The sequence below is a fragment of the Falco cherrug genome, chromosome 1 (assembly GCF_023634085.1).
Source record: "Falco cherrug isolate bFalChe1 chromosome 1, bFalChe1.pri, whole genome shotgun sequence".
NCBI classification, from domain to species: Eukaryota; Metazoa; Chordata; class Aves; order Falconiformes; family Falconidae; genus Falco; species Falco cherrug.
This window is the reverse complement of record NC_073697.1, coordinates 46,000,638-46,027,941: the sequence shown is the minus strand read 5'-3', so window position 1 is coordinate 46,027,941 and position 27,304 is coordinate 46,000,638. Positions and strand designations below refer to the sequence as shown.

Genomic DNA, 27,304 nt, shown 5'->3' with positions numbered 1-27,304 from the left:
GTTCTGATGTAGACCTACTATCTCTTCTACCCAGCATTGATAAATCTTTCCCTAAGTCAGCAACGTTTCATGTCCAAGAAACACAAAGCCTTCCCAGGCAAGAATGGAAAGCAAAAGATCCAAATTCAAATCCCGTAACTGTCGGTTACACGATTTGACCCTATAACAAGAAATCCTGTAATTTCTTGTGTGACTGAACAAGCATAGCAATTTCCTCAGTTCCCACTCTGTAAAGTCAGGAAAAACACCCCCAACACCTCCCCAGCCTTTCTCCTACCTCGCCTGATATTTATTTGGACTGTAAACTCTCCAGCAGAGAGAACGTCTATCTTGCACTTGCATAGCACTTTGCATAATGAGGTACCAATTTAAACTGGAGTAAGTGATGCCATGCTGCAAATAATACATAAACATGAAAAGAGCAGGAAAAAAAAAAAAGTGCTTTGAAGCATCAAAGGATATTTAATTAGTATCACATCTTCTCAAAACAAATAACATTTAAAGGTAGAATTTCTGACTTTGTTTATGGGTTCTACAACACAAGGGAAAGCAGAAAAGTAATTATCAAAAGAAATAGCAGTCACCCCACTGCATGACCTCTGACTACAAGTAAATCTATATATTTGTTTAATTTGTCTTAGAAGAAGAGAAGCATTACTTGAGAATCTTCCCAGCACTTGGCTGATTCTGTCCCCAGTAGTGAAGATCTAATCCAAAAGGCATGAAGGGAGCCTTAGCTCTTTCCTCTTCTAGTTTTTTTCTCCTACAGTCAGGCTCTTCCAAGGCTGCTGGCTCAGTAGCTACAGATTCACTGGAGAAAAAAAATATGATAAAAGTCAATACAGAACAGCAATGATCCCAACTTTTTCTCTGTTTTCATCAGATTTTCAAAGCAACACTAATATTACCTTAAATCTAGGACTACAACCACCTTTACAGGGTTGTCTGTTTTGTTTTTTTTAAGCATACAGAGCACACCACCACAGACTCTGCATACAGCACCATGGAGCTCAACTGCACATTCAGTGAGAACTAGCCAACCAATATTACACCGTGGGTGAGAAGCCTAGAGATCTAATGGGGGCAGCAGTGGATCACGCATGCTGTGCTCTTAACAGGAGCTACAGACATGATATTGCAAACCATTTTTAGGAAGGTCTTGCTTCTGTAAACTCATGCCCATGTTTGCATGGCAGTCACACAGATTGCAAAGTCTTTCTTTTGTTGACAAAATTCCATCTTGCAGACTTAGAATACTCATTGTGCAGCACCACTGCAGAATTCCTTAGTCTTCAAAAAACAGTACTACTATGGAGACCTTGGGTAGTCACTGACAGAGCTTCAAATGGTCTTAGTCACCTTACTGAAACATTAAATTTTTTAAAGATTATTAGTAAAAATATACACCTGAATACCCCAAACTCTGGAGTTCCAATGAAGCAAACTTTTCTCAGATTACATTCCGGTTTGCTAGGGTTTGGGGGCTTTCCTGGGCAATGTAGAAATACCTTTTCAGGAACACACCACTAAGTAGCTTATTCCAGTCTTATCCCCAAATCACAGATAAATGCTAGAAAAGACTGGAGTTTCACCAAGCTTTGAACAGGATTGACAACAAACATGTCTTTGGAATCAGTGTAACATGTCTCCAAGCAGCACTGACAGCATAACTCACTAGGAAGAAAGTAGTTTCAGCCATCTCTTGGTAATTCAGTGTTAGGATGTGTTCTGTTTAGTTGCAAACCAAAAATAAATCCCAATAAATGGGCCTAAGTTTTTTGATTAGGAGAGAAGGGAACACTTCATGTTTTCATAGAGGGTATTTACACCACATAAAACCTAAATCAAGTAAGTAATAAAAGTTTCCTTAAGGTCCTGGTGCAATCACTTACAAAAGACAGCCTTAGCAGTTTGCCTAGTTCATGAGTGCTTTTCTGACTAATACATACAAGTAAGAGCAAGAGGTTTCTACAAGAACTAAAACAAAGATAACCTGGCACATAGACGTGGTAATTTCGGTAACTTGTCTCTAATAAGTTTCAGTGTAGCAGCTGCACAGGTTGGATCAAGTTCATCTTCATCCCTTTTCAGATGGGCACTGGAGCTCGTTGGAGCTGGTCCTATTGATGTCTTCCCCACCAGTGTTTTAGGAGGTGACTGGGGTTCTAGCCCTGCAAAAAAAACCAAACCAACTGACGCTTAGCAGCAATTCACCTCTCCCACCCTCAGTGTTTCACAGTGGGGCCAAACAGCTCAGGATGCTGATTCACATGTCTTACTACTTTCAGTTTGTGTTAGACATCAATCCCACTCAGAGTGATATTTCTGCCTGTGAAATTTTTCTTATTTTGGAGCAGAAACAGATTGAGCAACTAAGTACAGCAAAGCAACTTTTAAATTTGTATGACGTGGTATGACAAAGAATGATGTTATGATGTTACTTCATCTTAGAAAGAAGGATTTTAACAATACATCTTTGCCTAAACTGCAATACTGCTGTTTATATACAAATTTCTAGGGTAACATCTGCTTGCTGGAACATCATTTCTATACTGAAGGTTATATCAAGGTAAAATAGAATAAAGGAACTATTGGCACTGCTGTTTAATACTTGGAGTCCCAAAAGATGTCTAAAAGCAGTAAAAAGCAAAAGGAAAGGCATACATCCATATCCTCCTGTGTGCTAAGATTAATTCTTCATGGTGTCTCAGCAAAAAAAGTCCTGCTAAAACTCCTACAGCTTGGCAAGGAGAAACCATCCTGGGTGGGGGATTCACTGCAACATGACTGACAAGAACAGGAACCACCGTTACCCAGCAAGGCTGGTGGGGGAAGCACACCCAGTGAAAAAACAGTGTCTATGAGGCACTTCCCTGTTCTTTAGTGATTCTCAGCTACCACATTGACCTTTTAGAGCTGAGAACATAAAACAAAACAGCTTTTTTTTCTCTTCCTGATTTGTTAAGAGGCAGCACCACTGAGAATAGCTGAGTTTTGATTCCTAAATATATCTGCAAACAGAATTATCTAGAGAACATTCTTCTTTCACAGCTGCTAAACCACACAATCTGCCAAGATAAATATCTAAAGTGCTGGCATAAGCAATGAGTATACCCACAGCGTAAGATTAAAAGACAGTAAATGCCTAAGCTACACCTAAGGAACAAGCCCACTGCAAGGCAGTACCAGGCGTTGATGTTCAGCACCAGCAGCTCAGTGGTGGGGCATCTTAATTACTTCATACAGCTAGATTAGACAGTCAACACAGACTGTAATGATGCAATTAGATAGACTAAGCAGTTAGACAGCACATGCCTCTACCCACTGAGCTACAGAAGCAACTCTATTAGCTGGCAGTAGTAACGAACTTTTCAGCCAACAACAGCTAAAAATGGAAAGCTATGATCCCTCATGCTAATGTAATAGACTACACCCGCCACATCGGAAAGCCTTTTTGTAACAGAATTGATTGAAATGCAAGACCCCAACCCTCAAAATCCCCCTAAATTAACACAAAACCTCATGATTTCACAAAGCCGAAGTTTTCAGCAAGTTATCTCAGCCTTATTATGAAAAGCAATCAGAATTTACCTAAAATGTTTTAGCCATTATTTATTTGGAACTTCTAGTCTCTTGCCCACTTCTAGCCAGCCCTGAAGCTGTAACCAGAAGTATTCTTGCTTTGCTAATTTGTTTGCTAGTCATTAAATGGATCAAAAGGTATCAACTACAAAGGGAAAAGCTAACACGGCATCTATGACCTGCCCTTTAAGTGGGAAATTGCAGGATCCATAGTGGCAGGTAGCTTTGATACACAATATGTTTTCATTTCAGAGAAAAACATATTTTTCACAAACAACATTACAGAAACTTGCCCTGACCTCTCCTACCTTGTAAGGCCTTCCAGCAATTCATCCTGTCCTTGATTCATTTGCACCAAACCTACAGGGTATGAACACAGAATGCATTGCCTGACTCAAGCCACAGGTTAAGCTGCTGAGGTAGTAACCTTCTAGATCCACCCCCAGGTACGTATGGGTCTACATCTTCCAAGTACCTAGATCAGAGGCTGAGTCCTTGTGCAGGGAATGGCCTCTCCTTGCTTTCCAAGGCTCCAAGCTTAGGGCACCGAGAAGGATGTCCTGTCAACCCCCCCTGCTTAACCTAGTTCCTGGATATCCGCTCCCCAGAGAGAGCTGACAATTCCAATTCAAAATCCAAAAAGTTGGAGCCCCTCAGAAGGGGAGGAAAATGAAAGCAGAAATCCTGTTGGATCTGGCTCATGTGCACGTGTAGCCTTTAAATTTTGCTGCATACAGTGAGCGGTCACTTCAGTTATTCCTAGATCTTCTGAATACAACTGACTCCAGAGAAGACAGAACACCCCAGAATACTCTCAAGGATGAGGACTCTAAGACCATCTAAATCCCATGTCTCTCTCTAGTATGGCTTATACTGCTAACAATGAAGAAAAATGTTTTAAGGGCAAGGCAATTCAGGGCAGAGGCCAGTAATGACAACTGTGGCAGATGGTACGCCTGCTCCTCTCAAAACAAGGGGGAAGGTAACCAGCTATGTAGAAGGGAAGAGGATGAGAGCACTAGCCATCAGCAGTAAATAAGCATTCATAGAGACCTCTCTGCTTAATATACTCCTTCTGCTTATCCAGTGTATGACAAAGAAAAATATGGACCACTTTAACAAGATGGTTGAGGCAAGTATATCTGTGATGCAACATGTACATGCTAGTATTTGCCCATGTCCATAGAGAGACCAGACCCAGCTCTGGCAGGCAGACACATTCCACCTTTTGTAAGAAAAGGCTACTTGAGTATCATGTAGATACCCCACAGGAGTGAACGCACATCTGTGAGTGGGTATTTCAGTAATGCCAGTCCAGTGGCAGTCCCAGAAATGCTTCAGCAAGTACCTAACCATCCAAACGTTCACAGGCAGCAAGCACTGCAGAGTGGACAAAAAGACACACACCGCAGTCTGAAGCCAGTGTCCAACCCAGATCTTCCTTGACTCCTTGTTCTATTCTCTGGAAAACACCTCAAAACCCAAGCCCACATTCCTAAGGCTGTGCATCTGGAAAAGACAATGCTGCTCAAGCTGTCCAATGCTTCCTGGGGACTGAAGTTAGCATGGACTGTGATGCAAAGAAGGATCACCCCTTTTAATTTTTATGCTCTCAGCTTGGAGGTTAGAACCTGCCCACCAGCTGTAGACAGACACAGGCCATCTTGCTGTTGGCTGGTGCTGCTGCTGCTGCACATGCCTGACACTACTACTCCCATGTCACATACTCTAACAAAAGCGATGAACATGCCACATTCACCTTGTCATCTAACTTCCCTTCCCTAAGTCAACAAGGCTTTAAAGAACATGGCTAAAAAATAAATAAATTTAAAGGACTAATCTGTGCATTGGAAAAGGGTCTCAAAATTAGCAGAAGGACCAGCAACAAGGGAAAAGGCATGTATTGATAGGACAAGGAAAGCATATGTAGTGATAGGACAAGGGTAACGACTTAAACTGAAAGGGTAGATTTACATTAGGTTAACAGGAAGAAATTTTTCACTGTGAGGGTGGTGAGACACTGCCACAGGCTGCCTGGAGAAGCTGTGGATGCCCCATCCCTGGCAGTGTTCAAGGCCAGGCTGGGTGGGGCTTGGAGCAACCTGATCTAGTGGAAGGTGTCCCTGCCCATGGCAGGGGGTTGGAGCTAGGTGATCTTTAAGGTCCCTTCCAACCCAAACCATATGAGATGACAATTAAGAATAATAGATGGAACTAAGCAGATAAATTATTTCACTATTTAGCCTAGGTATTTATCTCATGACACTTATAAGGCTGTGGACTTGCCATTCAAGAGGGATAATAGTGCCTCCACAAAAATGTTTTTTTAACGGCACTTCAATAAAACATTGAGGGAGCAATCTTGAATTTATATATCTAGAAAGGGGGCAGGATAGGACTTAATCTCAGCTCCTGTCATAGGCTAGAAAGGGAAAAAGCTCTTCTCGGGTGCTTTGTATCAAACAGAATTAACCCAAAAGACTGTTATAACCACACCTTAGAATTACCAAGTTCTGGAAAAGTAAATTTCCTTCTATGACAGAAACAGTTATAAACAGGCTATTTGGCATGAACAATGTCAGCTGACAAAAATATGTGATAGACTGTATCTGTAATGAGGAATTGCCTACATGTATTCAGCATGTTAAATTGCCTTTTTTTTTTTTAAAGAATACCTTTCTGAAAAGCATTGTTTAAAGCAATGGTTTTGAGAGCACTTGTATGGGTACTATTTATAAATTGTCTCAAAGTCAGAAGATAGCAGGAATGTGCTACCTTTTTTCCTCTTCAGAGAGATATGTCCATATGTATTAAAAGTTCTCAGAGAATCCTAGGGGTTTTTTTCTAATTTTTTCCTATTTTGTTTACAGAAAGCATGATTGCTCATTCACTACACTGATTTGGGGGTGGGGGGGTTAAGGGCAGGGGGAGGAGAGGAACAGCAGAGACAAGCAGTCAGCAACACACCAAAACGGCAAGAGAGATAAACAGACAATGTGACATTTAGATAGATAAAATCACATCTAAAAGATCAATACAGGAATTCTTAAGTTACAAGAACAAAATATTTTCCCATTGATTTCTTATTTTAAACCATTAACAGAAAAATGGCTGAAAGTAAATACACTACGACATCAGTAACACCACCTCTACTGTGCACTTTTTTAAAGAATACTTGTTTATAAAATTAGTTTTTCCTAACAAGATATAGACAAGAGTCACCATGCAGACAGCCCTAGCTGAATGGTATCCAATATCAGGGTGGGTTGTGGGGTTTTTTTGGTTTTTTTGTTTGTTTGTTTTGTTTTGTTTTTTAAGACAGATGACATTAAGCACCATTTTAGAAGTCAAATTCCTCTTCAGAATTCTGTTCTGTGTGTCTTATTTAACACAGCTACAGTACCTGGGTTCAAATTGTTCCGATAGCAGCTTTTAGAAAGAATCATAAAAATGTTCAAATCCCCTTTTTTGTTTAAATTGACCAAATGGCACCTATTTGCCTGAAGCAATAAAGTAGACCGTGTTCACAAGATAAATCGATAGAAGGAAAGAGAGAGGCTGGGGTTTCAGCTGAAGTTAGGTTGCTGAATGCTGACATTATTGATTTTAGCTAGTTCAGCTGGCCTTGTAATTAAAATGTAAATTTGAGAAAGAGATTATGTCCTGACAGAAATGGTGGGATTAGGGGGAGATAAAAGCCCCTCAGAGAAAGAGCAAGCACAGGTTTCCTCAGCTGTGTGGATTTAGACGAAATCTAGCTACTTCAGATTCACTTAAGTTTAATAGAAAAAACAGAGATAGAATATAAACAAGTATTATGGACTTCAACTTTCCTGAAAAAATGATAATAGTTTCGGTTTCCCATTTGCTGAATCTTAGTCAAGCCAAATATATGCCATTTATATTAGTACAGACATTCTCCAAGACAGCCAGAAAAACCCAGCAGTTCAGGTACAGTATTTCCGCACTTACCCTCTACTGTGCTTGCAATGAAAAAAACCTGCATGTATTTTAACTCAGTAAGTGCAGTAAGCTTTACTGCTAAGGGAACAGAATTTTGCAAAACTTGCTTCACATAGACTTGCAGACCAGGGGGTTCAAGTCAATGTGTGGGGCAATGCTTCTGAACAGCTTCAGCATTTCAGAATCAGTTTTGCTATACTCCTCCGTGCACAAATGTGTGTGTGAACAAAATTAACGTAGGTGTTCATATAAGAGGAAGATTTCATTATCTCTAAAGGTTTTGCTGCTCATAAGGAATAGAGTTTTGAATTGTATGTCAGCCCTAACAGATAACTGATCTTTATGAAGACATCACGAATTAATAGTCAGTTTTGATTGTTGTGGTTTTTTTTTTTTATTAGGATCAAATTTAATCTGTCTCTAACTTGAAAAAAAAATATCTTTTTTCTTATTAGTGTCACTTCATCTACACAGAACTCTAAAGTGAGGGGAAAAATTAATAAAAAAATATCTGTTATGAACAAAACCTTAGAAGCATTCATACAGGGACAATACTGACTAAAAGTCTTACCTTTTATTGTGGTAGAAAACTTCCTCTTTAATTTTAGATAGACACAGTTTCTTATCTCACCCTTGAACGCCACCACACAAATCGCTGTCTGCAGCTGCTGGGGGAGGATGCTGAAATGCCAGAGGTGGCTTTAGCAAATATACTCACAGCACACAAGCTGTGTGTGCATTCAAAGCAACTTATCACATGGACAACTGTACATATTAATACTTCTGTATAAATGACACTACTTTAAGAGTTGTCAAAGGGTATTTTATAATCAAGTATTTTAAACAATCAAAATAAGGAGTCCCCAGAGCCTTTGAATGCAGCTATGCTCATTAATGTTGATCTAAAATTTTAGAGTTCTACTTGGGAAATTCAAATTAAAGAAAAAAAGATAACTATGTTAGTTAACTAGAAGAGTTCATTAACATTACATAAAAACTTTGTTTGGCTTACTGGAATTACAGAATATGTTAATTTGTTATAATGTTAACTCTCATTAATTAACACTATTTATTGTTGTTCTACTATCATAGTTAAGAATCAGAATAAATTAAAGCAGCAGAGTTTGGGTTAAAACCTTTCTACACTTTACTGCCTGATCTTTTAAACTTCTTGCTTATTTAGCAGTCCCTGGCCATTGCATAGTTCCTATGAGGTATACTACTGCTGCAAACTACTCGGAAGTGTATCGACATCCTGTGCAATGGCTATTAATTTCTAAGAATTTTAGTACCAATCCAATATATATCCCACATCCTGTCAGATTTTCTGGGTTCCTTACTTACATAGAAGGATCCTGCCTGAAAGTAAGGAGAGTTTGCACGATCAACTGATTAGGATGCATCAGAAGAAATATCTACAGTCAGTACTTCCACGCGGATGCAGCAGTATTTTATTGGAAGTGTTAATCATGGGGTTTTTTGTAAGTGTGCAAAGTTATCTTCATTCCAAATACTGCATTATAATAAGTTTTACTAAATTATTGACCTAAGTGTAGCTATATAGAACAACTGTGAACATGATGATAAAGCACACAAAGGAGAAGCAGGTTCAGAAATCCATGATTAATAGAAGCTTGGTAGGGTTTTAGTGTTGCCAAGCAATATTCTCCTTTCCGCACTCTCATGCTGCTAAGTGAAGAGGTATCATTATTTCTGACTCACAAAAATTCAGTGGCTTGCCAAGACAGCAGGGAAAAGTCTTAGGAGGTGGGATGAGGATTTAATGCTTGTTTGGGTAAAGTTCTGCCCAACAGACGTGTAGATGTAGTGCTCAGAGACACGGTTTAGTGGTGGACTTGGCAGTGCTGGGTTAACAGCTAGACTCAATGTTAAAGGTCTTTTCCAACCTAAACAATTCTATGATTCTATGTGTTTGTCCATATACAGATATATTCAACGCATGCCAATGTAATGAGGCAATATCACTTGTAAACCCATAATTAAATACTTTACTTGTATATGCTAAGAAAGTACTAGCTATTTGTTTAATGATGGTGATGCACATGCTTATGGCCTATAGCTGATGAAAACAATTGGCCAAACTGTTCTTCAGACAATCTCGCCCCAAATAAACCCACCTTACATTATGTATGAAATACAGCTACGCATTAGCAACAGAAACTGCTGTATCAATCACACAATTCTGCTCTCTTATTTGCATTGAGTCATCCTTGAGTCAAGTCTACTTCATGGTCATTGCCGTAATAATCTCCCTCTCTCCTGTAGAAGCCTAGACTTGATCAACACCCTACCATTTCAAAAGCTATTACAAAATTACTTTTAGTAAGTTTTTCAAAGTATGCCTCACACCAGGGAACCCTAATCAATCCTACCAACAGAAAACTAGAAGTATTTTCCTAAACGAGTAATAAGCACTGAAAACAAAAACTTTCACCGAGCATTTCACAGGTGTTTAGATTCTATAGTTCAGGATGTGAAGTCAACACCAAAGATCTCTGCTTTTCCCCCATTACTTCCAGAAGATTTTAATGCGTACTATTAAAAAAACTCCCACAGAATAGAGGAAAACCTAACTGTAAAATCAACAGCTAATCATTCTGTATTAACCAAATCTCTGTTAGTCTTCTTTGGAGGAAAAAAGACCAGTATGAAAGCCATCATTTTGCCACAGGTCAAAACAAGTGGTTTCTACTTCACCTTGTTAACATCTGCATACATGCCCTATGCATTGCCATGTTTAGCTTTAAATCTGTTGTATAAAACAGCAAAACAGTCTTTATGGGAGAAACTTCATTTAGATGGAGGATAAAAGAGCACATTAGTGTCGTACATAGTAACTGAAAACACTTTTTCTACTTCCTGCATCAAAAATGAAGTAGATAGAGCTAAGAAAGAGTTGGCATAGTGAAGCTACACATCAACACATGTCGTTAGATAACATGCAAGGCTTCAAATTTAGGGTAATTGTTCTCAGTGTGGCACAGATGAAACATTAATACTTGACCACACAAATGAAAACGTTTAAAAGTATTTAGAAAATCTTATCTGTAGCAAATAAAAGAATCCGATTCCAATAAACTGGTGATTATTTTTCCTATTTTTTAATCTGCAATGATGATTTTATTATATTCCACATTTCTGAGGCAACTTTGCTTGTAATCGGTGTGTCCTCTGCATGTCTTGATGGACACCAGTCGAGAGAACAAAACTTTCAAAAACAATATACAGAGAAGTCTGCTGCTTAGGTGCAGAGTAGCATGTACCTAGTCAATACAAACAAGTGCAATTGTCTGAATAAATGCCCCAAAACACGATTTTTATTGCTTCAAATCTGAAGACGGCATCATGCATTAGTCTATGCAGTATTTTATTGTTATTTCTAACACAGGCTTCAAAGAAGATGCAAAAGCTATAAAACCCCCACACCTTTAATGGTCTCAAGAGCAATCTTATTCTTGTTTCTAAAATGCTCAGTAATAGCTGCACTAGAATAGCTTGTGTAGTCTGAAGCACTCCCAATTCTATGTAAAAAAACAGGTGGCAACTTCTCTCCTATGGAAACAGTCTTAGTTTTACACCTTATTTGTTCAACCAGGGTATAAGCCTTCTTTCCCATGTTGCTATGACATTTCATACTAAAAAAAAAAGCAGCTACTTAACACATAGAAAAGACATGGCCCAGATACCATCAGATTAGGAAAAGCAGTGTGGGGACATCTAAGCCACAAAGGCACATCACTCTGATGGGAAGAGGGAAGAATTTCTGAAATGGGCAGAACTAGCCCTTGGGATTTCAGAAATGCAGCTTTGATCCCAATATGAAAGAAATCCCAGGCAGGATTTAAGATGCAATGTGAATGGCTGAAGTAGCTGTCAGGGACCTAAAAACATTTTGGCTTAAGGCTCAAATACTAGACAAAATCTGATTAACCAGATTTGAAATAATGGTTTGTGCTCTTGATTGTACAGTAACTTTTTATATAATTTTGGATAAGGCTGAAACCTGATAACCAGTAGACTGCTTCCATGCTAATATTCTCAAGTCAGATGACTTCCTCATGTCATGACTTGTAAAACGGCAATAGATCTTCCCTGTACCTCAATGTAGTATCGTATAAGTATGTTCGTGAATGCATGCATTGAGACACAGACAAAAATTATGCATTAATAAAACCCGTTAGTAGACAACAGTTGCTGGAGGTGGCTGCTTTGAACTAGATCCTAGAATTGTTCTGGTTTTATGTGGAAAAGCCTATCTCAAAACTGATCACTTCCTATGCAGTTCAGAGCTCAGCTACAAGCTATGTCAAGACCACCCAAAGGGCCGGAAGGAATCTCATCCTGGCACCAGCACCAAATTCTGTCCATAGCACAAGAACAACATCAGAAACTGCACAGTTCCACCCCTTACCTTATCCATCTTAAGGCTTTAAGCCAATGCAACCGACAGCTGACCAGCGAAGTCTGCAATATGGGAAATCTCAAGTGCAAACAGTATTTTATCTCCCCATAAAGCTTTCTTTTAAATGAATAATGCCTCAATTTTTAGGAGGTTAGCAATACTAGCCATACAAGGGCACATTCCTCTTCAATGTCTATAAGCAACATAGGTGAAGAGTGCTGAGAACCAGAGTAATCCTATGGAAATTATTTTTACAGTGTTGTTTCTTTTTCAGCCCAGTATTTCTCTTTAGCCACACAATGTATTTTAAATGGCCCTGTGGTACCACAGGATGGCCAGTCTCTTGTCTTGCAGACACCAGGTGCAAGTGTAAATAAGGATTATACAAATGGGAAGTCGTTAAAAGTCTGGTAATGCTAATTTGGCATGACACCCCTAATGGGTTATATCTTCACACTTCAGTTATCTAATCACCTAAATTCTTTTAACAAATTTACATTTCATCTTCTACATGGAGATTTAAATTGACTTGTTCAATTCTCCCTCCACCCAAACTGTACCTATGCTCAGTTCATTTATATATTAAATATCATCATCAATTTTGATATCATCAACTACATATATACAAATACAACTGCACATGTCTATACTTATGCATACAAGACTTCCTGTCTAATTTTTTTTTCCCAAACTTTTCAGATCTCAAGAGAACCAAATAAATGTATGCATCATCAGAAATAGCATCTCAGCTTGAAATTTACTTTGTTGGTTGGATACTTCCATTTTCCTAAGAGAAGTGAAAGGGAATAAAGTGACTTTTAAATCAATAATTTAAAAGTCACATTTCAATTCATTTCCATAGTCATGTTTTACAACTTTGTTTCTCCCGTTTGCTATAAAATGTTAATCTGAGGAGCTGTTCACTTTTCCTAGTTTGTTCAGGAAAAGTAACAACACAGGGAAAAAGTTTTAAACTGTTCATGCCTTCCACATAACAGATTTTATTTTACATGGAAGGCTTAATGTTCCAGTTAGAACATTTCACATTCACAGAGGTTTATTTTCTTAGCTTGGAGTCCTCATGAACTAAAGAAATGTAGCAAAATCCTACCTGAATGATATTAAGATAAAGCTTAAGTCACTGCTATGATACCTGCATTTGCACATGGAACAAAGTACCATATTTAATTAGACAGGTGGCTGTCTAAACACAGCCAGCTCTCAATGATAATGTGCTACTATGAGGTCAATATATTCTTGTGTATTTTAATATGATAATTCACTTTTCTAAACAAAATGTGCCAAAGGGATGCTTATTTTGTTTTGTGTATTAAAAACACATGCAGAACAGAATCCAGCAGAGCAAATAGAGTTCTCCATTTTCCTCATGCAGACGTGAAGTACTTACACATAAATCAGCTGGCTTATGCAATAGTTACATATCAGCTTCTCAGATAGATTTTGAACTAGTAACCAACCAGTTGGTCCAGAAACACATCTAAGTACAGAGAAGACAAGAAAGCACATGCTAAAAAGACCAGGGGTTGCAACTAGATGATCTTAAAGGTCCCTTCCAACCCAAACCGTTCTATGACTCCAAGACTGCTTGAATTCTTTTCAGCAATTCTGAATTGTTTTCAGATTGTCCTGCACTGGGAGCTTACATAGTAATTCTAAATGGCTGCAAGAACAGCTGAATGACTTCAGAAACTTTAAGAATGGTGCACTTCTTTCAAAACGCTATTTTAAACAAACACATTAGATAAAGAACAGCCAAGCATGACCATTATCTCCCACATAACTAGATGTATACAAAATAAGAGGTTTTGTTTTCTGATTGATTGGCTTCTTCACTATAATGTATTTTCCTATCAGCAATAGTTTAAATACTAATTAGAAATTTCTTAATCCATTTTATACAGATTTTTTTCTTAAAGTATCCTTGAGTAGATAGTAGGCTTCTTCTTTTGTCCTTTTCCATGAAAAGGAATTCAAATGGGAGCAAAGTACTGTGTTAATGTAGTACAAAGGGTGGTAAGCTGCTTTATTTTAAAAAATATGTGTGTCCACGAGGAAGACAGGGAAGGAAAGTGAAGATACGCATACATTTCACTTCCGGTGGAAGTTAGCAAGTACAAACAGAACTTTTGCATGTTAGGATTCATCAGGCTGCTGTTAGAGATAAGGAAAACAAGTTCCAGCACCTGGAAGTATTAAGAAAATACCAGTTTTGGTACAACAAATACCAACAAAGCAAGGAAAAAAAATATCCAAAGAACAACCATAGCTATGTTAATAACTAACCTCATTTGCTCATTCATTTACTACACTACCAATGTTTTTGGACTCCATTAGCCACATAAGCATGAGAAGCTTTTCTCAACTGTCTGGGGTGACTGCCACCCCTCTCACTGTATTCCAAAAGTCCCACTGTTAGCAACAATTAGAATTTATCCAGTATTTATTGCAAGACTGAGGTAATCGGGATAGCCAACATATACTGGTATAGTTTTATCACAATACATTTTTTACCACAAACAAGAAAAAATAAAAAACTGTCCCGTTCCTGCATTTGTGTCCTGCAGCCCTTCATCACTGTTCTGTGTTCTTGTTTAACACACACTTCCACTTCCCATTTCCCTATCTCAACACTGCCCGTTCCACTTCACCTTCCCCAACTCTTGGTTGGACAAAGTAAGTGCCTACAGACTGTTCCAAGCAACACATATGCTCAGAGTCATGCCAAACCACATTGCAGCTACCTGCTCACTAGGGCACTAATCTCAGTCCTCTACAGAGTCACTAATTTCCACTGACTTTAAAGGCATGGAGGAATGAAGACATATAGCTCCTTCAAACAAACTGGAACTAGCCACTTGGACTTGCTGCCAAGTCATTAGGTAAGGAACACAGATAACCAATGCAGGCCTTACTTCCCAGGTTGTCCTGGTAGGTTAAGTTTAGGTGGGATAGACAGAGGCACTAGCAGGACTTCACACCTGGACAAATCCTTGAGCTGACCCCAGCCACTACAGGTTATCACTACTGATCACCTTTCACTGTCTGTAGCCAAATTTGTTGGCAGAAGACAGTAAAAAAGTAATTGAGCTACATCATCTTGGGTTTACACAGGTACACACCTCTTCAGCAAAAAGAGACATTTGGCTTACACAGGTAATAGCTGCAGCCTGACTTTTACGATGGAAACCACAGATAAGTTAAAAATAAGCATGAACAGGATTGAAAAAGGCATAACACAGCCCCAGTCTTACATAAATACTCATGGAGAAATGTAGGAGTAAGAAACTTATTACAGTGTCCAAGATTAACTTCCATGCGATGGCAGCTACCCTCTCCTCTAAAATGTACTGAAATCTTTTGAATCTTACAATACAAAGTGCTACACAGAGGCAAAGCCACAGACACTTAATAAGCTAGATGTGCAAAGGGCAAGGAATAGTGCACTGAAATTTAATTACTTAAGTTGAACTTTCCTCAGCAACTCCCCTCTCAATTTCACAAAAACATGTTATAAGTATATCTTTATTTAAAAAAAATAATCTTTAGAATGCATTAAAAGAAGGCAAGATCGTATCTTGTCATCTGGTATGTGTTCAGTGGCTGTAATTCTGCACTTGAAGTCTGAGCTTCATTTAATATCTTGTGATAGCAATACCCAAACAAAAAAAAGCCTTCTTTCTGAGCCGTGAGTTGGCCACCCTATGGGAGGAAGTCGCTGTGGATCTCCAACGGCTATTAATGCAGGTGATAGAAAACCTTATCCCATCTCACCAGACTGTTACCAGTATTTCTAATATTCAGGCTCATTTACAGCTTTACTTTGCAATCCCTTGGCTCGGAGTATGCATTTAGCACACTTATAAACACACACAGGGTTGTTTCGAGCTCTAAAGTACAGTGGAACATGATGGAATGAAATAAGCTTCTCATCTCAGTTGCTTTTGCTCCTAGAAAGTATTTGTTTATCTACAGCCAATCGCTGTTCCCATATCTATGTAATGACTTCCTCATAGCAGTCAGAGATTACCCACACCGCTGATCACTTTATTACTTCAGAATGGCTGTTTATTTACTTTAGTGCAGCAGTAACATGCAGGGATAAAGCTTGTCACAGCTGGGCAAACTCACCATATTCCTTACGCAGGTGGTCTGGAATGTGAGGCTCATAACCTTCCTTCTCGGGGACCTCCACAAATTCATCGTCGTCCTCACTGTCATCATCATCATCCAAGGCTTTCATCTACAGAGATATTTCAGTTGTTTTTATTTTATTTTAAATATGAAGACTGCTTTTCATTTCCCATTTCCCTTCACATTGAAAGTATTTCACAGATGTCTTGATAGCCCTACCGACACCGCTCTGTGTCAAGAGTATTTTCCTAATTACATATTTAATCTTTATTTAAGATTAGGCCTTTGCTTAACATTTTATCTCTAAAGCCATACTGTATCCTAAGGGCTTGTTCAAAGCCCTTTTATCCATTAGAACACATGCAGCTGGTGAAGTCTGAGAAAGTGTGAAGCTACACAATAAGGCCAAAACAAATATCTCTAACATAACATTAAGATTTTGACTTTGAGCAAATTATAGCCTTATCTCTTCTCCTTTAGTTGACTTCACTCATTTAGCTGCACCCAAATAGTCTGTGACATTTTAAATAGCATCACAAATTGTTTAAAAGCTCAAAACCAGAGCAGGCAAACAGGAGGAGAAGGTGACGGAACTGGCAAGCCACACTGACCACAGTAAGAATATTCAGATCTGTGTACTACAGTGTTTACTGTTTCTTCACAATAGCACTGAAAATAATTTATTACATTAATTTAACTAATTCAGTACACCTTAACCTTTCATACCATTAGACTGTACACATTACAATGCTCAAGACCAACAAAATGCTTTCTTTTATAAAGTGTGCACTTGGTCTATATTGCAGTCTGAAATTGAGTACTTATGACTAGCTGAAAAATAAAAATGGAGTTCCTACCAACTAACCTGTGTAATTCATCCGCATATGTGGCTTCCTATATATCATTTCAGCTAGCTACTACTGTATATGTGCCAGCCAGTCTCTACATTTTTTTCTAAGCTTGTTCCATAATGAAAATTAATTTTTCATCTATGCATAAGCCAGAAGAATTTGTGCCACGTTAGACACGGCCTGTACTATCAGAACTTTAAAATAACAAATGCCAACTACTCTAAAAAGGCAGCTATGACGGAGGTTCTATACTTTATTTCCTTTGCCCATCTTGAGAGCTACCCAGTCTTAACAACAACGTAATTAGCACGTTACTGTATGTTTGCCATGCACTTTACAAGTCTAGGAAATAAGGAATATCCACTACGACCAACCTTACCACAGGCTATCACTTTTTTCAACTTCACTGCAGCAAGCCAAAGCAATAGATAAGGAATGGCATAATTTTTACTGTTTTCAGCCATGTTCTTGTTCTTTACTTCTCTTACTACAACTGACTTACATTGATATTTATATCAACTACTCATTGTTACAAGCACCAGAGGATACTGCAGGTTTTGCCTGCAGCAGAATTTTGCCAATTTAATTCACTACTCTAATCTCATGTCACAGCTGAGTTCCTTTAAATCATACATATACTCTGAAGCCAAAAAAACTAGAAACCTATCTTGGTTTATTGAACCTAGTTAAAAATTTAAAATTAATAATAAATTTTAAAAATATCAGCATTTATTTTTTGTCAAGTGTTACTTGCAAGCTGGATGGAACTAATTTCTAATAAAGAACATTAATTAATATTAATACACATATCAATATACTTTAACATATAATGAGTGGATCGTGCAAGTTAGAAGTACTATTTCCCCTTTGTTTAAAAGTGACTGATTTAAGAAAGCTGCAGTTATAATGAGAAAGAGGAAGAGAAAAACCCATACTGTCCTGAGAAACAGAGAGAATCACTACTGCATTCTTACCAGAAAACACTGATTTAGTCTTCATTTTAAAATAAAGTCTCAGCACAACCATGCTTATAAGTACACTGCTGCCAAAGACAGGTAACAACGACAATGTAGTCTCTTCAGCCCAGTTATCACTATCTCACAAGCCGCCAGCCTTCAGGCTATGCTGAAGTATCCTACACCCTAGTTTACTTTTTGTTTCCCCACTGCAATATTTTTTCCTCATCCAAAAGAAAGAAGCAATTCAGGCCCTACCTGGTATGGCCAGGACAGATGCATGCTGAATCTGACCTCCACAGCAGAAACCAGAGTTCCAATGCAAAGAATCTGCTGCTATCACTAATCACAAACTCACCATGGCACTAGACATGAAATAAGAACATCTGTGTTAAACGGCAACTTTTGAAAGACCTTCCCAATGGCCTTTAGAAAGAAAAACATCATCAGATTTTATACTCTGCACAACAGAAGGCGGCCAGAGATTGAAGAGAAGTTTGTTTGTATTTTGGTTTCGAAATCCTGCTGGTGTTGCCATCCCCTTTTTATTTATTAGGGGCAGCTTACATTCAGAAAAAAAACATCCACTCTTATTTCTCCAGCTAGAAGGAGGGCAACATCGTATTTTCCATACTACAGTTTCATTTCTCATTTAGCTATTAAAAAAAGATTTCACCAAGCTAAAACTTGTCATGGATGATCTTAGTCTCCAACTTTGTGCCATAATGTAGAAGCTAACTTTGTAATTATTTTCCCTGTTCTATAACGTGAGTGTATTTCTGAGTTTTCACTCAAAATAAGTCTGCAAACAAATACACAGCAACAGGTTTAAGGAATCGAGAAATAACATCAAACTAGTAAGAGAAAGAAAACTCAGTTAAGACTGATCATTTAACTTAAACAGCCAGATTATACCTGAAATATCAGCGCGTATAATACAAGTACTTATGTGCAAGGCATATCTCAGAGGATTAAAAAGAAAGCAAAAGAGAACTATCTTTAATTGAAATTTCTCCTAATTTGCTCACAGGTCGCTGGAGGCATGTAGCTTTCTGTACATTAACATACTAAAATTCAGTGGGCTACACTAACCCTCAGCTTCAAAACTGCATTAGAAGCAACTTTGCTGTGTTACCTGCATCGTCTAAAACTTCAAAGCATGTGAAAAGCCTGACGGAGAAAAGGCATAATCAGATGCAAATTCACTTTGTTTAGGGACAATCCATGAACTGTGCATTCAAGTACTATAGAAAACATTAATCATAGGAAACTGTAATTTTTGTTATCAGTCTAACACTAATCAAAAGGGAAACCTGTCACTACCGCTGACCTGTGAAACATCCCAATTATACTCTTCGGAAATGACAGGAGCACTTAACTTCCTCACTGAGTAAATGATGACAATCAATCAAGTTTGAATAACAATGAGCCACGGAGCTGAAAATTATTTTTTGTATAGAATCTACCCAGGAATTTATGAAAGGTGAAAAGCAACCCAAGGTTTTAGGGGCATTATGGCTTTCAGCTAGTGCAGCACATATCAAACACTAAACAGAATTTATGTGTTTTAATTTTCTAAAAGGTAGATGTGGACTTGGTGCTACAATGCATAACATATAATGCCAGATTTTAAATATGGGGGTCATTTTCATAAAATATTATGCTTATTGTTCACACCCTTGAATTTCCCTGGGGTATTCTATTAAATTTAGATTTCCTGTAAAAAAAATTAACTGCTTAGCTAACTATCAGGAATTAAGTCCCCTTTTCCCTTCAAATAGACATAAAGTCTTTATTTTGATATAATCTTTAACAAGATAAATAAGTTATCTTTTTACTTTAAAATGTTAAAGTCATTTACTGGTGGAAATTCAAGAAGTTGCACAGTGGTAGTGGGTAGTTACATCTCAGTTTACTTCGTTCCAGTGGTACTTCTTCAGAACCATCCCATTTGTGCTGTTTTGTTTCATTCCCTTTCTATAGAAAGGAGGAGAGTTCATGGGCAATGTTATTAGCCAGAAAAGTTTTTTTTTTTTGACTCCACTTTTCCAACATGAAAAGACCTCCAAAGCAAGCTCTACAGACACAGTACAAAAGCTCAGCTACTTATTATCTATGTTTCCATCACAGGCAAACTTTTCCCATCAATTAAAAAAAATAAAAATCAAACCAAAATTAAATCAGAAGAAATTAATATTTAAGGCAACATTTTGAGTGGCAGAATTGGTAAATTATAATCTTTTATGAATGAGTGGTTAGGTAACTTCCAAACAAGAAAAATGAGACCAAGATAGAACAAGCAATATGCCATCTCTAGTGTGCCATATCTGAAGGGAAGTAAAGTGCAAGCTCAAGTGATAAATACCACAACGTAAGGCTTTTCTTGTAACGTACAGAATTAAATATGTCTAAGATAAGTAGTCATGCAACTGCTTGTTTCTCAATAACCTGTCAACATGGAAAAAAAGTCCTGTTCTCAAATCCCTTCTAATTATCAGGTGATATAAGGAAAGTCACTAACATAGTTTGGCAGGCTTATCAGAGACAAGGTGAACTACCGTCCCTCTGTCACTAGAGGATGGTCCAACTGAAGCGAGGCCAGATTCCCAGACATCACAGGCTACTTACACCATCACTGCTGCTCAAGTTGTAAGGAGAAGGGAAGCTTTTCCGCTCAGCATCAACCTGTTCTATAATGCTGATATTTATTTATTCATTTATCTAAATTAATCATGCATTTCCTAAACTACCTGTTGGTTTGGGTTTTTGTTTTTATGTTTGTTTGTGTTTGGGTTGGTTTTTTTTTTTAACATTACCATATTCCTGACTAGATCTCTCTCTGTGAGAGGAAATGGGATTTAGCTAGACAGTTTCCAGATTCTTGCGCCTAATTTATTTCCATATGTGAATACAGTTAAAAAAAAGAGACTGGCACAATTTTTTCATAGTAATCAGAATGTCTCCTCAATTCTCCTGATTTTCATTTAAAAACTTAAAATAGTGCCGACTCTTTCAGCTAGACAAGTGCCACCAAATCATTCTCTAACTCATTAAACTTGGAAAGTAATATGGAAACATCTGGGTTTTTTCATCTTATTATAAATACTGAAAACAAACATTGGATGCCCATAGAAAGGCAATCTTATCTTCTACTTTGGAGTCACTGCTACAAGAGCCTCCAGCTGTTAGCGTAGCTCAGTGCAACCACAGCTCCAGTTAAATGCCTTGCTTATCCATCCCAACCAGAAACAAATGCAAAAAACCCCTCCACCCACCGCACCACACTTAGAAAGATGTAAAGAAAAGCCTTTGGTTCTTTTCCCAGTTTTATACAAATTGATTGCTACATTCTGTTAAGAGGATTTAAAAACCTGTGCCTCTGCAATCATAATTAAAGTTATAAAATGACTGAAATATACAGTGCAATCAGTTTATAGGACTAGATGCACAGCATTTACTAATTATTTTAGAAAAAGGAAGAGAAAAGATAGCACATGAAGAAGTCATATCCACTTACTAAAACACCACTCGCAAACTACAGCTGGGATCATTAAATAAATTTTGCATGGTCTAATTAACTTGGTTTGCAATCTCAATTACTTTTCACCCAAGAAATCACTTTTATTCAGTTTTATGTGTGTCTGTTTCCCTTTTTAAAAAAAAAAAAAATGATGTAAGGCATCCTCAGACAAGTGAACTCTAAACTTCATTTGTCTTTCAGCAGGCTTGATGGCTATGCATTTAAAAATCCATTCTATCTTATAAACTAAAAATTAAATGTACTCAGCTGTGATGGTCGTCATTGCATCTGCTATTTATATGCTAATACCCTCACTGGAAGATCTTGCAAATTATTCCACCATGCCAATATCTCATGTGCATCTACTCAAAGCCAACTAAATATTTTTCTAGAGGCAGAAGACTTTGGTTAGGGAACAAGAATATTTATCACCATAGAATGTAGTTAAAGGGGCAACCTTAAGCAAATACAGTTTTTATTCAACCTCAGCACAAAACATACTTCAGCCATCTTGAAATTTGGGGATATTCTGTGTAAACGTGACAGGATAAAAATAATTTCTTTGGCACCAGTAATAGAAACTGAATAGTCAAACAGCATATCTTACATGTAAGGACTTTCATGAGTTTCTCCTTTTCCATCCGTTTATATTATCCAGCACAGGGTGATGTGGAAATAAATGCTGGCATTTTGACAGGTTTCAGAACCATGCCTGAGTTTTGCTGTGTGCCACACAAGGAAAACATAAACTACTAAGAGAGTTATATTTATAGGGACCTCCCACATACACTCCTTCCCCTTTGCTCTGTGATTTGAGCATAAATTCAGACCTAGATGACTGCAAATTAGATATGTGATCCAGGGAAACCACATTTTATGTTAACCAGTAAAAGTATAACCATTCATTCTATCTGTAGTTGCTCAAGAGCACATAGGCTATTTGGCCAGGCTGACTTTTATTTAGGAATGTACTTTTCACACTATTTCATATTTTCAAAAGTTAGCAAAAATGCTTAAAGGATTCCAGCCCAACAGTTAGCCTAAGTACAATGCTGGAGAACCAGCATACCTTGCTCCAAATTGTTTTGCAAATATAAACTACCCAATGAACCAGTTTTTCTTTAAAGCAACGTACACTATTCAGGGTCTGTGAGTATTGTCATAGTCCCGGAGATGCAAGCTTGAGGCTTCCTCAAGACTCATGCCAAAGCCCTCTCCATCCCACCCAGACACTTGGATATGTACATTGGGAGGTCAACAGTGGTGGGGCACGTTACGCAAAACCTGCATCATTCTGTTACTAGCTATTGCAGCTATGGACCCTAGCAGGCTTAAGGTCCCAGGTAAGTTTAAGAAGGATTTTAATAAAAAGGAGCAAAAATTTACTCAAAAAAACTAGCAGGTCTTAAGGTGCAAGACAGTTCAAAAACCCTTGGATCTTAACGAATCATTGTTCAGAAGATATTAGTACATCCAGTATGTCCAATGGACTAGCATATGCCTTTACAGTTTCATAGAGGACTGCAAATAAAGGTAATCTGGAAAACTGGTGCATTTAACAAACAATTACCTCAGGAAGGTAATAGTTTGCAAGGCAAGTTTGGTACTTCTTTAGCAGTAACCATTCAAGGTGTATCCTCAGATGTATTTTCATACTTCGCTACCTGGACTCCTATCATCCACCAAAATCAACAGTACTTGGTTGCATAAATATTCTTAAACCTTAAGAAAGTGGATTAAGAAGGCAAAGCTCTCTTGCATTATTCTAATTTTTCATAAAATAACCACCACATTAAGGGGAGGTGTAACAGCTATTTAAACTACCAAAGATCTAAGTCTAACAATGCTTTTCCCTTCCATACATCCCAGAGAGCTAAAACAGAAGTCTGCTACCCTTCATTATTAAAGCTAATAAAGTTCCCCAGCATAAAAAAAAAAATACTCTTACGAAATTTATGCTGATCCCTACATTTGATATGTATATTTAATTTGATTTATCAAGAGTGACTGCAGCATTAGTCCTCTGATGTCTTTGTGTAATATTTATACAAAACCAAAGGTTACATCTTACTGTTAGAAGTACAGGAATGTACTTCTCCCATGCAGTTACTGTACATACTTCAGGCACACCTTATTACACAGCAAAAAGGAATGTATTTTAACAGTACTATCTGGTATGGCTTTTTCATCCCATTTTTCGTTTACACTGGGAGATGAGCGATTCATATCACTCCATCAGTTTGGATCCTCTAAGTAAAGGCTGACCTTCATAAGTGGATCTGCATTACCCAGGTTTACCCAGTTACTGAAAGGGACAGTCTCGCTATCTGAGCTTAATGCTGCTGCAGAAATCTCTGGATTCGGTTCCAGTCAGTTCAGGTCCCTGCTGCGACAGGAGTGGGTACAAGGCAAGCACTGGGAATCATCGGGGAGGAAACAGAGAGAGGACTACCCGTCTTGATTGTAGCTTGTGTTTAGATCACCTTTAAGCCAACTGTAAAATCACTACTGAAATATATAAGCTGCTTCCCTGTTCTGCTCCCACAAGTAGTACATCAGTAACTTGTACAACCCCCCCGTCTGCTAAGAAGTAAATTTAGTAACTACATCACACAGTAAGAAATACCTGGTAGAATTAAATTATCATTTCAGGAACTGTAGAATGGAGGAAATTTTAACCAAAAAGGCAAGCATAAAATAGCGTTGCCCACATTACCTGTGCCTTGAAAACCAAACCTGGTTTCTTCTTAACTCATGGATAACTGTGAGTAAGGAAACTCTGTAAAGTGTCTAGTCAGTTCTTCATTTATCTTAACGTAAAAGGAAAGGTTTGCAGTTCAAAGACTGAGGTGTGATGAAGCCAGCAAAGCTACAAGCCAAGTGACAGGAACTCATGGTTAGAGTCCATGCTCAGATAGGAATGGACCCAGAGCAGAGATGTTTTCCATTCCTAAAAGCAGTAGAAAAATCCTCTTTTTTTATTGAAGAAAAAAGCAGATGTTGTACAGTCACTGTCAAGGTTACAAGTATTACCCTGAACAGCCATTCTACCTGAACTACCCCTCCCTTCTTTCCAGACTGTTTTTCTCTACAGTGTTCTCTGCACTCTGGTCCAGATGAAATTGTTTAAAGCCATTTCTGAGGCTGTAGAGAGGTCCAGGACAGGCTATATTCCTTTCAGGACCAGAAAGTTTTTTCATGGCCTTATAACTCAAATGTCAATCACTGATACCTCTTTTTCCTCTCACCCTCCAAGTCGTCTTTAGGTTTTCCAGTACTTTTCAGCTAGTCCAAGTCATCCAGGAGATTATGAACAGCATTCCTATGACACCTTGAAATATTTTAGGCAACATTTTGACTGATTTAATTTTGTTGTGATTGAGGGGCCTATACATGTTAAAGCTAAATTTTACAGCTGAGGAGGGGAAATTCTTATTACTAGTAATTTTCTTTATGAAATTTTAGGAAATTGGATTTTTACCTAAACCATGATACAACAAGATGTCCTTTAGCACTCATTCATGCAAAAAAGTCCTACTTCATTAGATGAGTTACCACCTAATGCTCAGAGCAGATCAAACTAATGCTATTAAAACTTTGTATTTACCACCAATGCGTGTATGCTCCTGTCTCATGATATAGTCTGTACACACATACACTATAAAGTCAGTAACTAAATTGCCACTTACTTCAATGATCATATTTTTGAATGAATCTGAACTGCACATTTGCTAAAAATACAGCATCTGAAGTAACTTGTAACAGATCAATATGCACCTCAATTAAACAAACCTAATTTATTACAGACAAGTCAACAAAATATTCTGTGCAAGATACACATAACCCTACGTATATTCCCGACTCTGGATTTTAGGTACAAATATCTTTAGATGTGAATATATTTACTTTAACATTACTGCATCAACTAAATTTAAATGTGCTAGCATGCATTCCAGGAGTAAAAATGTTGTTCTTTTCCATTTTTATAAATACACATTTTGCAATGTACATTTATGAACTTCACAAATGTATTCAATACACTGTTTCCCCTTGTAAGGTAGGATGGATAAAAAAAACAGGAAGGAAATTTGTATCTACTACCTACTGATTAAGCACTGCTAAGTATTCATAGATGAATCAAGGGAGATGACCCTTTGGCCTGAAAAACTTAAATACTTAACATAAGGGTTAACTTGATGACAGAGACATTCTACTTTATTTTACACTCTATTAGAAGAGCTCCAAATTGCATTGTGCGACCTGCGAATCAGATAGGGATCAGAGGTCGTCACAGTGACAACTTTAAGAATTCATAGCTAGATCTGCATAACAAGATATTTTTAATAACTAACAGCAGCAGGCTGCATAGGCAGTGCAAAGCATACAATATACCACAGCAACATTCACCACTAGAAAAGAGAAAAACAACAAAACCAAACAAACCCCATCCCAAAACACACTAGCTGATTAGATACTTTTAACAAGAGTACTGTTTTGAGAGTTAGTTTTACAGTGTTTTGTTTTATATCAGTCTCACATCCTAGTAAGCCTTAAAAAACCTGGAAAGCTCTTTTAGCTGAAAAACGATTACAAAAGAGACATTTCACAAATAGAAATCATTATCACATGATGGTTACAATTAAAAAGGAGGGAACATAAGCACCTGTCTGACATTAAATATTTTGTGTTTACTTTTACAGTTATGGCTGACTTAGCTTTTTTCATAAATATTATCCAGACAAAAAAAAAAAATATTAAATGCTGTCTGGGCTACTACTTTGATGATACAAATGTTATTAAACCTTATTTAATATGAACACAATACATTGAATATACAATCTGAGAAAGGACATCTTCAGGTGTAATGCTGATTTCATTATCAAATATTCCTATATTTCTCTTAAGTTTTAGAAAACATACAATCAACATCAAGTTACTATTCAAATCTCAACATTAAACGCTTCTGGTTTTCAAAGGGCAACTTATTAAAAGTTACAGTTTTCATTTGTGTGCAAGTTAAAAGCATCACCTGAGGAAAAGATTTCTTTTACAAAGGTTTCTTTTGCTCTTTGGTATGAGTATGTTTTGGCAGATGTGAGTTCAGGCATGGTGACAGATCACCAAGGACAATTACTTACCCCCCAGAAAAAGCTCCTCTAAAATGAGGAAAAGAGGGGAAAAAATGAGGATGTGAGTACAAGAAAGCAGTCAGCTGGACTGGATTCTCTATAGCTACAGAAAGGAAAAAAAATATACAGCCTTGATATTTTTTTTTTTAATAAGAAGCCAAGTGAGACTTTTGTAAGCAGATACTAATTTAACTAAAACACAGACTTTTAAAAGAGCTGGTTATAAAGCTACAAAATGATTAGGTAGAAATAACTCATTACCAGTAATAAAATGCCAAGCTGCAGTTGAAGATACGGGGGCGGGGTGGGAGGTAGGGGGTTGGTGGAAATCAGCAGTAGTCTTGCAGCCAAGTAATTGGTAGAGCTTTTAGCTTAATTTATTACATATTAAAATTTTAATATTTTTATGTATTAAAATATTTTAAGACCAAATTATGACCAGAAAATATTTAACTTGTAAATATACATTTGTAACAATTTTCTGACATTATTCTTTCAGAAAATATCAGACCTGTATTGCAGTAAGGTTTGGGGACCAGATCAGAATCTGGACAACACAAGAACAGCCTTCTCCAAATCTAATTATTAATGGCATTATTGAATTCAACCAGATGTTTCACATGGATAAAATTAAGTACACGAAGAAATCAAGATCCAAGTGCATGCTTAGATTTGACAGAAGATAAGGAAAGGTGAAACAAAACGTAATGAAGACAGTTAATGAAAAA

General features: G+C 37.5%; 1 protein-coding gene across 2 annotated transcripts in view; it reads right to left on the bottom strand.

The window, feature by feature from the left end:
- UVSSA (UV stimulated scaffold protein A) overlaps window positions 1-27,304 on the bottom strand; it is a 58,498-nt gene that overhangs the window by 17,861 nt on the left and 13,333 nt on the right. For both annotated transcript variants that reach the window (XM_055717148.1, XM_055717196.1), the window contains exons 7-9: window positions 16,118-16,229; window positions 1,994-2,171; window positions 659-811 (exon numbers count right to left, since the gene is read on the bottom strand). In XM_055717148.1, coding sequence (XP_055573123.1) covers window positions 659-811; window positions 1,994-2,171; window positions 16,118-16,229 — 443 coding nt within the window. The remainder of the gene's footprint in view (window positions 1-658; window positions 812-1,993; window positions 2,172-16,117; window positions 16,230-27,304) is intronic.